Source organism: Pelobates fuscus, chromosome 3 (assembly GCF_036172605.1).
Source record: "Pelobates fuscus isolate aPelFus1 chromosome 3, aPelFus1.pri, whole genome shotgun sequence".
NCBI lineage: Eukaryota > Metazoa > Chordata > Amphibia > Anura > Pelobatidae > Pelobates > Pelobates fuscus.
This window is the reverse complement of record NC_086319.1, coordinates 397,664,672-397,678,963: the sequence shown is the minus strand read 5'-3', so window position 1 is coordinate 397,678,963 and position 14,292 is coordinate 397,664,672. Positions and strand designations below refer to the sequence as shown.

At 39.8% G+C, this 14,292-nt stretch overlaps 2 protein-coding genes across 2 annotated transcripts in view; one reads left to right on the top strand and one right to left on the bottom strand.

Moving 5' to 3' along the window:
- LOC134601893 (extracellular calcium-sensing receptor-like) overlaps window positions 1-1,637 on the bottom strand; it is a 49,943-nt gene extending 48,306 nt beyond the window's left edge. Inside the window, exon 1 of the mRNA XM_063446398.1 lies at window positions 1,570-1,637. Coding sequence (XP_063302468.1) covers window positions 1,570-1,637 — 68 coding nt within the window. The remainder of the gene's footprint in view (window positions 1-1,569) is intronic.
- Window positions 1,638-2,393: 756 nt separating this feature from the next.
- Window positions 2,394-14,292, top strand: part of LOC134601892 (uncharacterized) — a 43,800-nt gene continuing 31,901 nt past the window's right edge. Inside the window, exons 1-2 of the mRNA XM_063446397.1 lie at window positions 2,394-2,433; window positions 12,775-13,116. Coding sequence (XP_063302467.1) covers window positions 2,394-2,433; window positions 12,775-13,116 — 382 coding nt within the window. The remainder of the gene's footprint in view (window positions 2,434-12,774; window positions 13,117-14,292) is intronic.

Sequence of the window (14,292 nt, the reverse complement as noted above, 5' to 3'; positions counted from 1 at the left end):
ATTGCATTCATAATAGGTTTATCTTGTTCCCTAAAAAATGTATTTCAGACATAATTTCCTAAAAAAAATAGCAAATATCCACATTCCACAAAAATTAGCAAATATCCACATCCGGCTAGGTGCCAATCGCTGCTTCCTAGCTGTCACCGTGTACCATAAGCACCGCACCGGACACCATAAGCACCGTAACCCCTTAGCTGCTGCAGCTAGGCTGGGGTCTCGCCGTCCCTTCTCACCCTGGACCCAAGTCAGGGATCCAGCTCCCAATGACAAGACCTCTCCTCCAAGAAAGTATAGCAGGCATAGCAGTGTAGCTCTTACAAGAGCTAGTATTTATCGCAATCCAAAGAACAATCCCAGGATCAGGGATTAGAGCTGGTATAGCCTTCCCACACAAGCACAAGACAAGGCTCTGTGTTGAGGGTAAACTGGAACTTATTTATTGGTAGCCATAACTGGCCTTATATGCAAGTCCCCATGCAAGGGGGTTTCCATGACTTATTCCAGGGACATTCCCCACTGGACTTGAGAGGGGACTATGACAAAGTACACACTGTGATGACATTGGCTCTCAGGTCCAGGACACTCTCACACAAAATAGGATAATCCCTCCCCTGTGCCTAAGAGATAATTGAGTCAGGAACTGTACTAAACTCAATTATCTCCAGGCACAGAAAAGATCAATTTTACAATATCCAAAAGTATCCCCAAAACACATGGAAACCCCACAAACGTCACATCCCCCGACCCCCCATCTGGGGAACCAACATATCTAAAAATCACCCAGATCCGTTCAGGGGTTCGGGATTTTCATGGAAGTCCTAATTGAAACCGACCGTGCACATTGTCCTATGCCCAAAACAGTTCCAGGAAATTAGGGCTAACGGTCGGTCTCTCTTTCTGGAATACAAAAGTACATAAATCACATACATTTTTAAAGTGCCCATAGTCTTTTGGCAAGAGGCTGGCCAGCAGGCCCCTTCAAGAGCCCGTAGCGAGGTTACTTTTGCCACACACATGGAAGTTGAAATGCTTATACTCATTCATTGTAGCAAACTTTAGTTCTTTATTAAGGACTCTCATTTGGACGCAGTTAATTTTACTCCTTTTTTATCCTTTCTTCCCTAATCTGCACCTTGAAATTCCCCTGTCTTTTTCTTATTTTTTTGTGGGGAATTCGTTAGTGGGTAGAACCAAGTAGTGAGTAGTTGGTGGCTCCAATCTAAAATAATTAAAACCAGCCTTATAGTTGCCTTATAACTGGATTTCAAATCTGTCATCTGTTTATTGACATGCTTAAATGCTCTCAAGAAAGCTTCTACAGACAGCGATGAAAATGTGTGTGTGTGCGGAGGGGTGGGAGAGAATTCAGAACTAAAACCTGTCAGAGAATCAAAGAGATACAGTTTTTTTTTTTTTTTTTGCAAATCCATAGGCAATGGCTGGAGTATGTTAAAGGAAGACTATAGTGTTAGGAATAGAAATGTGTATTCCTGACACTATAGCTCTAAAATCACTGTTTAGGTGGTCTGCCTCCATGTTCTCACCTTAAAAAGTTGATTTACTCACCTTTTTACAGTGCCATGCAAGGCTCCCCGTGGGTGGCCCTGCCCGCACTCTGTCTCCTTGGCTGACATCATCAAATTTGATGATGTCAGCAAATCTAATGCTTTCCCATAAGAAAGCATTGGGAAGCTATTGCACATGCATAGCAAAACACTGTGCTGCACCAATAAGCATCTCCTCATAGAGATGAATTGAATAAATGCACCTCTATAGGGAAACATTCAGTGCCTCCATGCAAAGCGTGGAGATGCTGAATTTGCAGCACTGACCCAGGAAGCACCTCTAGTGGCTGTCTGAATGGCTGTCACTAGAGGTGTTAATAGGCAGTGATGTAAACACTGCCTTTTCTCTGAAAGGACAGTGTTTACATTAAAATGCCCTCAGGGACTGACTATACTCACCAGAACAACTACATTAAACTAAAGTTGTTCTGGTGACTACCATGTCCCTTTAATCTACTCGCCTCTCCCTTGTTAATTTCCACTTACTTATATCTCATGTGATTTCTACATCTCTACATTCATTTCAACATGTAATGAGCAAATACATTTAAACTGGTAGGTGATTCAATAGAAATCATTTGTTTTTCTTAGTTAGCCTAAACATTCCCACGCATAGCAGGGTTTTCTATTGCAAGAGTAAAGAGTATAATTTAAAAGACTTCCTCGGAAGCTGTTTTTGGCTAGAATGTGACAAAAAAAGGAAAGAAGGGGAAGTGAGGCTTCTGAAAAGCATACGCTAATATTCATGTCTGTGTGGTAAACTCAGTTCCCCTTTTATTTGAGTAAGAAAAGTAAAATCTATCTTCCTATTCAATACTTCCCAGGATGAATCTTCTGCTATATCTCTGCATGTCCGCTCTGCTGGGTATGTACATTTGCCCTTCTGCTATAACTGTTTCTTCATCAATGTGGCTGTACGCCTATTTTATTCGAAGTTATTTACTTTATTCTGTTAACAGTTTCTAGTAATTTAAAAGCCGTTGCTGGGCTAAATATGTGATTTAAAAGCTTGTGTATAATCACAGTGCAGCCATCAGTCAATGATAATTCCCCATGAGTAGAAACTGATTATTTTTTAACCCCTTCAGGGCGGAGTCAATAGTGCACGTTCTGATCAAAACAAAACGTAAACAAAAACTAGAATTTGCGCTATAAGTCTGTTCACCCGTAGTTCCCCTCTTTCAAATTATATGCACCCACACTTATTATATATCATTTTGTTCAGGAGAAACAGGGCTTTAATTTATCATTAACTATTCATATATGTAACATAATTTATTATGAATAAAATAAAAAAAAAATGTGAGAAAATAAGATTTTTTTTACAATTTGCATTTCCGTCTGACATTTTAGCTGTAAATGTCATAATACTGTTAGGTTTTACTGCAAAATATGCACATATTTGTAATCAGCTATGTGTCACGAGTACAACAGTTAACAGGTTGTATGTTGTTTTGGAAAGATACAGGGTCAAATATAGAACATTCCATTTTCAAATTGAAATTTTCCAGATTAGTAATGTTACCTTTGAGACGGTGTGGTAGCCAGGAATGAGAATTACCCCCATAATGGCATACCATTTGAAAAAGTAGACAAGCCAAGGTATTGAAAGTGGGGTATGTTTAGTCTTTTTTAGTAGCCACTTAGTCACAAACACTGGCCAAAGTGGCTACTAAGAAAGACTGGACATACCCCACTTGCAATACCTCGGGTTGTCTACTTTTGCAAATGGTATGCCATCATGGGGGTAAATCTCATTCCTGGGCTACCATACGCTCTCAAAGGCAACATAACCAATCTGGCAAATTTCAATGTGAAAAAAATGAAATGCAAGCCTTATATGTGACTCTCTAACTTTCCAAAACACCATAAAACCTGTACATGGGGGGTACTGTTATTCTTGGGAAACTTCACCAAACAAAAATATTAGTGTTTTAAAACAGTAAAACATAGTACAACAATAATCTAGACCATAAAAGTGCAGTTCGCTTGTAAAAAAAATGTGAAAAACGTCACTTTTACTTAAAATATCATCGTTGTAATACAATTTACCAGTTTGAAACACTAATATTTGAGTTCAGCGAAGTCTCCCGAGTAAAACAGTACCCGCTATGTACAGGTTTAAAGGTGTCTTGGAGAGTTACAGGGTCAAATATAGTGCTTGCGAATTCAATTCTCTGCACTTTCTCCCTGTGTTGTCAGGCATGTAATCAAATTTTAATTAATCAAATCACATAATTACGTTAAAATATTATTTAAATATACACATAGAATTTGAATATATATGCATTTATAGGTATTTCAATTCTACGTGTATACTAATGTAATCTTTTATGCAATTATATGTATTTATCTATATATAAATATATACCGTATATACTCGAGTATAAGACGAGTTTTTCAGCACATTTTTTGTGCTGAAAAACACTCACTCGTCTTATACTCGAGTCAGTTGTCTGTATTATGGCAATTTTCATTGCCATAATACAGACAAGGACCGGGGGCTGTCAGGAAGCTGTAACTTACCTTCACCGCAGCTCCTGTCAGCTCCCTTCTCTTTCCTCCGTCCGTGCAGCTCCCAGGTCAGCTCCCTCTGCAAGTCTAGCGAGAGCCGCGGGGTCAGAGCATTGCCACGGGTTACCGTGGCAACGCTCCGCGCGGCCGCGAGACTTGCAGAGGGAGCTGACCTGGGAGCTGCACGGACGGAGGAAAGAGAAGGGAGCTGACAGGAGCTGCGGTGAAGGTAAGTTACAGCTTCCTGACAGCCCCCCTCCTACAGCCCATCCACTGGACCACCAGGGAGTGAGAGCCCCCCTCCCTGGCCAGCTAACAAGCAGGGAGGGGGGACGAAAAAAAAAATAAAAAAAATATATAAAAAAATAACATAAAAAATATATATATATTACAATAATAATTAAATAATAATAATAATTAATAAAATGCCCACCCCCACCAATGCTCTGCACTCACACACACACACTGCACTCCATTCATTATATACACACACTGCACTCATACATACACACTGCACTCATACACACTGCACTCATACACACTGCACTCATACACACTGCACTCATACACACTCTACACTGCATTCATTATACACACACACTGCACTCATACACACACACTGCACTCCATTCATTATATACACACTGCATTCATACATACACTGCATTCATACATACACACTGCATTCATTATATACACACTGCACTGCATTCATTATATACACACACTGCACTCATATACACACACTGCACTCCATTCATTATACACACACTGCATTCATACACACACTGCATTCATACACACACTGCATTCATACACACACTGCATTCATACACACACACTGCATTCATACATACACACTGCACTCATACATACACACTGCACTGCATTCATTATATACACACTGCACTCACACACTGCATTCATTATATACACACTGCACTCACACACTGCATTCATTATTTACACACTGCATACACACTGCACTCATACACACACTGCACTCATATACACACACTGCACTCATATACACACACTGCACTCCATTCATTATATACACACTGCATTCATACACACACTGCATACACACACAGCATTCATATACACACTGCATTCATACACACACACACACACACTGCATTCATATACACACTGCATTCATACACACACACACACACTGCATTCATACACACACACACACACACTGCATTCATTATATACACACACTGTAAATAAATATTCAGTTAATATAACTTTTTTAGGATCTAATTTTATTTAGAAATTTACCAGTAGCTGCTGCATTTTCCACCCTAGTCTTATACTCGAGTCAATAAGTTTTCCCAGTTTTTTGGGGTAAAATTAGGGGCCTCGGCTTATATTCGGGTCGGCTTATACTCGAGTATATACGGTATATATTTGCGGTTATTTGTATTTTATATATAGATAGATATATCTATAGAATGTCATTCTAAGTGTATTTTGTTACCAATATATATATATATATATTAATAACAAAATACAGTTAGAATGAAATTACATATGCATATATAATTTATATTAAATTTTGTTTCAATATTTAAATTTTTAATTTTATTATTTTATTTATTCATTATTTTAATTATACGTATTTATATATAATATATATATGTACATCTATTATATATATAATATATATACATATTATATATATGTAACGTCATTCTAAGTGTATTTTAATATTAATATATATACTTATATTAATATTAAAATACACTTTGTATGACGTTACATATATATAATATGTATATATATATATTATATATATATTATATATATACATATTATATATATATATATATAAATATTTTCAATTTATTTTTACACATGTTTAATATTTTTTTTTTACTTTCCCACCAGCAGGGAGACTGTCTGATATTTCAAACAGTCCCCCTGCTGGCAGATCCATAGCCAGCTATAGGGGGCCATGTGATCGCTCTTTGAGAGCGATCACATGGCCCCCGGGGACCTCATTTGCCGGAGGGGGGCTGTCAGGCAGCCCCCCAGAAAAGGATCGCGGCAGAGGTGAGTACACCTCTCCAACAGGGGCTCAAAGCCGTTACGACGTACCATACCGCCGCAACGGCTTTAAAGCCCATTTAATGCGGGACGGCATGGTACGTCGTAACGGCGTTAAGGGGTTAATCAGGTTTCATGATTATAAACACTTTTTCCCTGGGACTAATGGCATTCAAATACTTCCTCCGCTTAACTCAGACATAAAGCAACACATGGAAACGTAATAACTGTCATACTGTGATAAATTGACCGATCAATTAAATAATCTCCCTTTCATACTTCCAAATCTTTTCTGTATAAGATTTACTGTTATACTGTTTTAACAAACGAACCTGCACAGGGAGAGTTAGGGATAGTAAGTAAAACGGCTGGTACATGTGCTTCCTGTTACGACACTCACCTCCAGGGGAATGAAGCCGCCGTTTAGTCGATAATCCCCTTTCTCCAGAAATGCAATTTCAGTCCAACCGATCATAAAACTCCCAAACGGAGCATACGAATGCGGTAACTCCCGATCAGCAATCCATCCGAAATCCTTCCACAGCTAGAAATAAACGAAAACGCTGTCCCAATAGTAAATCCCTCCACAAATGAGACAAAGCTCCGTCTTGAAGGTCAAGCAGTAATGTGTTTGTAATGTAATGTAATGTGGGGGCTACCTGCCCGGTATTTATGCAGGTCTCCACAAGGTAGACACTCCCCTAGGGGACCTTGTGGAAGACTGTAAAATATATTATACAGTAGCCAATCGCAGTGGCTATAACATAAGCCCTTCCCATTTTACCCATAAGTCATTCTTTCCTATCCTGGAGATAATTAAGGAGAAACCTAATTAACTCCGAGGATAGGGACCATCGACATTTTAAAATCAAATACGAAAAATGCAATAAAATACATAAAATCAGAAGTACCGAATGTATAGTGTTCGTGCAACGTATCCCCAGATAGCCTGAATCTGAGGGCATATTCCTACCGAATAGCGCTCAGGTCCGATGTACACAGTCCAATCGCCATGGAGTCAAAGTCTCTCATAAGTCCTTCGGTATACGAATGACTCCATGGGACGGCTATCTGGGTAAGTCCATACGAATGAGAGAAACTCCCGAACTGACCGGTGTTCGTACGCCTCCAAGAGAATAGAAGGGGGCGGCCGTCTCCAGCGGTGTTCGGTAGATAAAGAGTCCGTTTTTAGATCCATAGGTTTTGCACCGAACACCGCTGATTCGCCTCGTGTCCAAAATGGCCGCCGCCTCGTGTTCGGCATACGAACGACGACCACCCGTACGAATGGAATGGAGAGGTGTTTGCGGTTAACCACAACGTTCTAATTGTGGTCAAGGTGTTAATGAGCCGCACACTCCTCTCCTGGGTGGCCGATGGTTCGGTAGTTTCAATCGGTACTTAGGGAAACGTACGAACAAGAGCATACGGACAGGAAATCCACGAATCCAAGGCAAACAGACGAACCAGCAATACAGGTCTATGCAGCAGGGTTCGTCACACTTCCAAAGCACTTTTGTTGGACAGTATTTCACAACCAGACAACCCTTTTATCGGGCTCAGTTGCTAGAATTTTGGCTGGTAATAAATCCAGTCAATATTTTGTAAATATATCAGCCATAAACAGACATTTTGTTATTGACCATTTTCAGCATACAGAATGGAATTGAGATATTAATGTGATAAATGTTATTAACTACTATTTCTTACAGAAATTACTATGAAAACTGTTATTATACGTGTATGGTATTCCAGTGTGTCAATATGTATGTTAATGTTCCTGTGTGCGTGTAATATCAAAATGTGTGTTTGTTGATGGACCTGTGTTTGTATGTGAACGTGAGAGAAATGTCAATGTTTGTATATCAGTGTTCCTGTCTCTCTCTCAAACCCTCACTTTATCTCCTGCATTATCTCTTCCACAATTTTCTTTTTCCAATCCCACTCTTATAAAAAGAGTGGGAGTCTCTTTTTATGCCAATATTACCTTGACTCTAATCTGACTTAGTGCTCAGTGCAATTCTCCTTCCTATACAGCCTTAAAACTTGCTTGTCTGGCAGTCACCACCTATGTATCCTTGTCCTGTTGCCAATTGCATTGTGTTTATTCCTAATCAGGAAGGAGAAGGACTGTGTAGTAGTACTGATAGACGTACTGACAGCCAGTCGAGAGCATGAACTCGTGGGTGATGGAAATAGTTAGCCTTTTTATTTGTCAGTTGAGGAGTTCAAGGAATCATCAAGTAGAACCAATATGTAGGGATATTTCAACAAACATGTAGGCCGATTAGTGGTCCACTGTGTACATGGAAATTTATGAATATTAGGATTAGTGGCAGCTGGTGATGTTTTAAAGGTTTCCTCCAACCCTTTGTTTCCCCTCCTTTTTGAATAATGCTCTATCAGGCATTTTACTTCAGGCCTCCTGCCAAAATAAATGCTTAATAATATGCTTAAAATAAGGTTTTACATAACAAAAAATCTGGAGAGATTGGCCTTTAACCTTTGTGAAACTGCCCGAGCATTTATATTAGGATACTCTAAACTGATATTTTGGCAATTACTGGATAAAGAACCCCCCATCACTCCTCCTCTCTTCCCTTTTCAAATAATGAATTATTATTATTGCTAAAACATCTATTTGACTTACATAATATTTATTCTTTTAGCACTATATCGTTTGAATGTTAGTGATAGGTAGACTTACCTTTGGTATTTTTACACGAGGCTACTTAAAGGGAAACTCCAGTGCCAGGAAAATGATCCGTTTTCCTGGCACTGGAGGGTCCCTCTCCCTCCCACTCCCCAGTCCCCAGTTACTGAAGGGGTGAAAACCCCTTCAGTCACTTACCTGAGGCAGCGGCAATGTCCCTCGCTGCTGTCTCCTCCTCCGCGCCGCTCCTCCCTGTGCTTCCGTCGGCCAGTGGGTGAGACTGATCCCGCCCACCGGCCGATGAGACCTAATGCGCCTATTGGAATTTGAGCGACGCTGGAGGTCCTCACACAGCGTGCGGACGTCCAGCGATGCTCTAGCACAGGTTTCCTGTGCTATAGAGCAGGAAGTTCCCTCTAGTGGCTGTCTAATAGACAACCACTAGAGGTGGAGTTAACCCTGCAAGGTAATTATTGCAGTTTATAAAAAACTGCAATAATTACACTTGCAGGGTTAGGAGTAGTGGGAGTTGGCACCCAGACCACCACTCAAATGAGCAGAAGTGGTCTGGGTGCCTGGAGTGTCCCTTTAACCCCTTAAGGACACATGACATGTCTGACACGTCATGATTCCATTTTATTCCAGAAGTTTGGTCCTTAAGGGGTTAATGTTATGCTCAATGTAAGTTTATGCCTGTGTGATTCATGTCCATTATAGAGTATATGTTTTCTTAGTTTGTCTTATAATATAATGTAAAACTTAAATAAAGAAATAAAAAATAAGGTTTTACTTACCCTTGAAAAAACAAGAGACAGGTAGCGGGGGACAGACCGAATAACTGGACCCAGCCGGGACAGTCACAGTCTGGCCACGCTATCCTGCGTACCGCAAGGAGACTCCAGGGGTCTCCAGGGGCTTAACCCCTAAACTGAGTAATTGCAAAACAAGAGAAAAAGGGTGCTAAAGGGTCTCAAACTAAAGCAAGCTATGAGACCCTCAGCATCCCCTTGGATATAAGTATAGCCTACTGGAAAAATACAAAATATATATAAATGCTAATTGGCTCCAGCGCCCAAAGCAGAGAGGGAAGTACTACAACACAAATAAATAAAGTATATACAAAAGATCTAATCCCTACTGAATGGCAAAGCTGGGATACGGTACATATGCACTAACATCAAAGTGATAGCTGTTGTTAACTAGGCAAAAGACACTGTCCTACAGTGAGATTTTAAACAAAGTGTACCTTTCCCTGCATTCAGTCTTCTCCAGCAAGTTTTGAGTGTTAACGGCAGCAGCTAAACAGTCGCGACTGGGTTAGGAACTAGTCAGTAAGTAGAAATTAGTGACTCCCATTATGTTGTATGGCAGCCATTAACAATTGCAGCAGCTTGTATGTACGTAGTGGGGAATCGCGATGCAGCCTAGAACAAAAACTAACCCCATTCAACCCCCCAGTAACGACAGACCACTTAGTATGGATAAAACAGACCACAGCATTTATTATCACAAACTAAATTACTGCATAACACATCCATAACTTTATTTATTAAATCTCTTCTTTTTCTGTAACCAAAAACGTTAGACATAAATAAGCATAAATTAACATATATACATATATAACTCCACACATAGTGTTATACAGTGACCCAACCGTCCTTGCCAATAAACATCCAGTGGTTCCTAATCACCACTTCCTCTCACCTCCCCCCTCGTCATAAAAATCATATCTTTCCAATGCCCGCCATCAGCCGACCTTATCCACGCTCGATGGGCACGAGACCTCAGGCAACCTAATGTTAAACCTTTTTTTTTTATTCTTTATTTTTGTTGTGCAGTTAGTTACTGTACGTTGTCAAACGCCACAACAGCGTACTTAAATGTCAGACAGGTTTAACATTGGCGAGAAAGCGTGCACACATTTTTTTTTAGATAGAAACACATTCAATTATAACAAGCGGAACATAACTAATGGGATATTGCTATGTAGATTAAACAGGGCGATATCACCATCCCTATCGGTAATTAAGCTCAAGGTTTGTGTAGTTGGCATATATTCCTCGTGGGTGTTTAACATGCCTACATTGTACCCTGTGTAAGCCAAGCAGAATAATAGCTTTAACGGTATGATGAAGTTGTGCATGCAAATGGAACGTTGTTAAGGCAATCAGGCTGGGGACATACGTCTACAGCGAGTAGGTGCAGCTAAATTATTATAACAATGTTACAGGATTTTCTAGGCATATAGGTTGGTAGCATTATACTACCATAACATTTTATGGTTTCTGAAGGCACTCGAGTAATGTGGGGAGTAGGTGCAGGAGATGCATTAATGACATTCGTGCGCTGCCTTATGCCAGATCAGCTCTAGCGAAATTACAGGTGTGTCGCTGGGCATCAATATCATCTGAGGGACAGTGTAGGAAAACGTGGAAAGGTATTGCTGGTGAGTAGGTGAGGCGCAGCAGCCGCCTAGGCAACAAAACAAAGCTTAACAGTCAGCCAATTCCTCTCATATGGTGGGCACTGCCCCTGTAGTAGCAAAGGCACAAGTCCCGCACAGCAGAGTCCTGCCGTCCCCAGGTTGTAACACAGTCCATGGCGTCATTCCAGGGGGCTTTCCAGGTACCAGGTTGTCTTCCCTTGTGGGCAGTGGTGATCTTCTGAGAGTGTGGGTTGCGCTTGGTGAGGCGTCCCCTCTTGATCCTCGGTCCGGGAAGGTGGTAGTCCTTAGCAGGGTTAAGCTCCTGTTCCCGCCGCGTCTGTTGGGGCACCAGCCTCTTTGCCGCCCTTTTCAGCGTTGTGTTTACACTATGCCCAGCGGGCATATGCTTGGTGTCGGTGTAGGCGAGATCTTGTTGAACTGCTAGCGTGTCTTCCGATCTCCCTGATAATGCCCTGTCTCTGTTGGTAAAATTTACCAGATGGAAAACAGTTGTTATTCACTAACAGTAGAGACAGGCAGTTTGGCAAATGGCGACTGGCCAATAAATAGTAGCAACAAGGTTGAAAATGAGGACTATTTTGGGTACAGGGTTTCCATCTCTGGGCCATATCTATGAATATTCTCAGCCATATACATATTTCTTCTTTTTGATTTATTTTTTATTTATTTGTTGGTCATTATGAATTTGCCGACCTCTTCATTGCCTGGCGCTCTTAGTGTCTAAAAACTGCACACCTCTTCATGACTGGTACATTCACTGACTGGAATGCTCTTGCTGACGGTTGCCCTTCCAGACTGAAACACTCTAATTGTCTAATTTGTTTGAGCTTTTATTGAGAATAACTTGTTGATTCTCCCGAACACTTGTTGCGTGAATATTATTTAATGAATGGTACCAGCAGTGAATGGCTATCTGGTGCCTCTCACTGACTGTTCATTACTCAGTGACTGCTCATCTACTCACATCTGGGGTAGACAACCTTTGGCCTACATCTCCCATGATGCTTTGCCGGTATTATGCCTGTAAGAGCATTATAGGTGATGTAAAATCAAAACAAAAGACAAAACACTAAGTCCTTAGCAAATACTATCCCAGCAATCTTCTTTTGCATCACTATACAACACTCCCTCATGCGGGTAAGCTCATTGAGCAGGGCCCTCAGTCCCTATGTTCCTGTGTGTCCAACTCATCTGGTTACAAATACCTGTCTGTTAGTTCACCACTGTACAGTGCTGCACAATTTGTTGGTGCTTTATAAATGATAATAATAATAATAATAATAATAATAATAATAATAATAATAATAATAATAATAGTAATAATGTAGTCCAAAACATCTGGAGTGCCGAAGGTTACCTATCCCTAATGTAACTAAATGGAATTCTCTGATTGATGTGTGTTCTCACAGACTAAAACTCTCCCACGGAGTATCACTTCCATTTGAGGACCACTCTCGTTGACCAACTGCTACCCCTGAGTACTCTCCATTACTTTGTTCTTACCATATTAATATTTTACCTTTTTTATTTTCTTCTAGTGAGTTGCAATGAGAAGAAAGATTTTTGTGCAGACCAGCCTTATGGAATCGAATTGTTTGCTGGACAATCGGTCACACTACCTTGCACATTTGTGTTTCCAAATACATGGAATCCTATTTCTGTTACAAGCTTTGCCTTGAGATTTGGTAATCAGATTTGTTCTAATGAAGAGTTTTCCAACATCGCTGCCAAAGATTTTAATCATAACAAAAATAGAGCAATCTTTTCATTTAACGTGACAAAAGCAGGATGTTTCTGCTGCCGGGTACGTTTGGAAGTCAAAAGCTCTAAACAACAGGAGCAGTTTCAAAATTTACATGGTACCACCCTGACTGTGAAAGGTAAATTCAGTTACTCATATATACCTTATACATTTACAATGATGATATATTTTGCTGCCCAAATATAATGATGTTGGAACCTTTTCTTATCAGAAGTACTTGCCAATTACAGTGTTAGGGAATTAGATTATCTGTAATTTAAAAAAAAAAAAAAAAACAATTTAGCAACGATGTTATTGACATCTCTCCATTATCAGATTTTTTTCATTCTCCATTATTTGACTGCCATGCATTTTATTTTAGCACTTAAGGATTTTATGTTTCATGGTAATAATACCATCATGGGAAACAAACATCATCATGGGAAACACATCATGTCATTTTTCATAACTTACATAGTATGGGAAGTTCTAACAACACTGTTTAACCCCTTAAGGACATGTCATGATTACCTTTTATTCCAGAAGGTTAGTCCTTAAGGGGTTAAATCTATTTTATATCTTAAAGTGGATGTTACTGCCATCTGCCTTTTAGAAATCAATCTGCCTGCCAGATTGTATTTAGATGGACAAAAGTAATTGGAAAATATTATTTTATATAGGGGGATATCAAGAAGACCATCCTCAACAAGCTAACAGTGTATGAAGGAACATTTAGAGGCAAGGTGGTCTGACCAGGATTTGAACTTGGGTGTAAAGTACCTTCCAGTTATATATGCACCCTTGTTAATATGAGCAAAGCAGGCTGTGAAAAAAGGCCTTTATTGTTTAACCTGCTTAGCCTTTGGTAAAAAAAAAAATAAAAAAAATAATCTGCACTCATGAAAACAATTCCAAACATTACACAGGTTTATAAAAAAAAAATATTTGTTAAATATATGTGTGGCACAATTATTGGCCCACTTTTAGTCAATACTGTGTGCTACCTCCTTTTGATAAGATTACAGCTCTGAGTCTTCTTCTATAATGCCTGAAGAGGTTGGAGAATACATAGTAAGGGATCTGTGACCATTTTTCAATACAGAATCTCTTCAGATCCTTCAAAATCCGAGATTAACTTCAGTTCACCCCACAATTTTTCTATAGGATTCAAGTCAGGGGACTGAGATGGCCATGACATGACCTGGATTTTGTGGTCAGTAAATAATGTTTGTGTTGATTTTGATGTATGTTTTGGATCATGTCCTGCTGGAAGATCCAATCACGTTTTCCAGGTGTTTATTTAATATCTGATGAT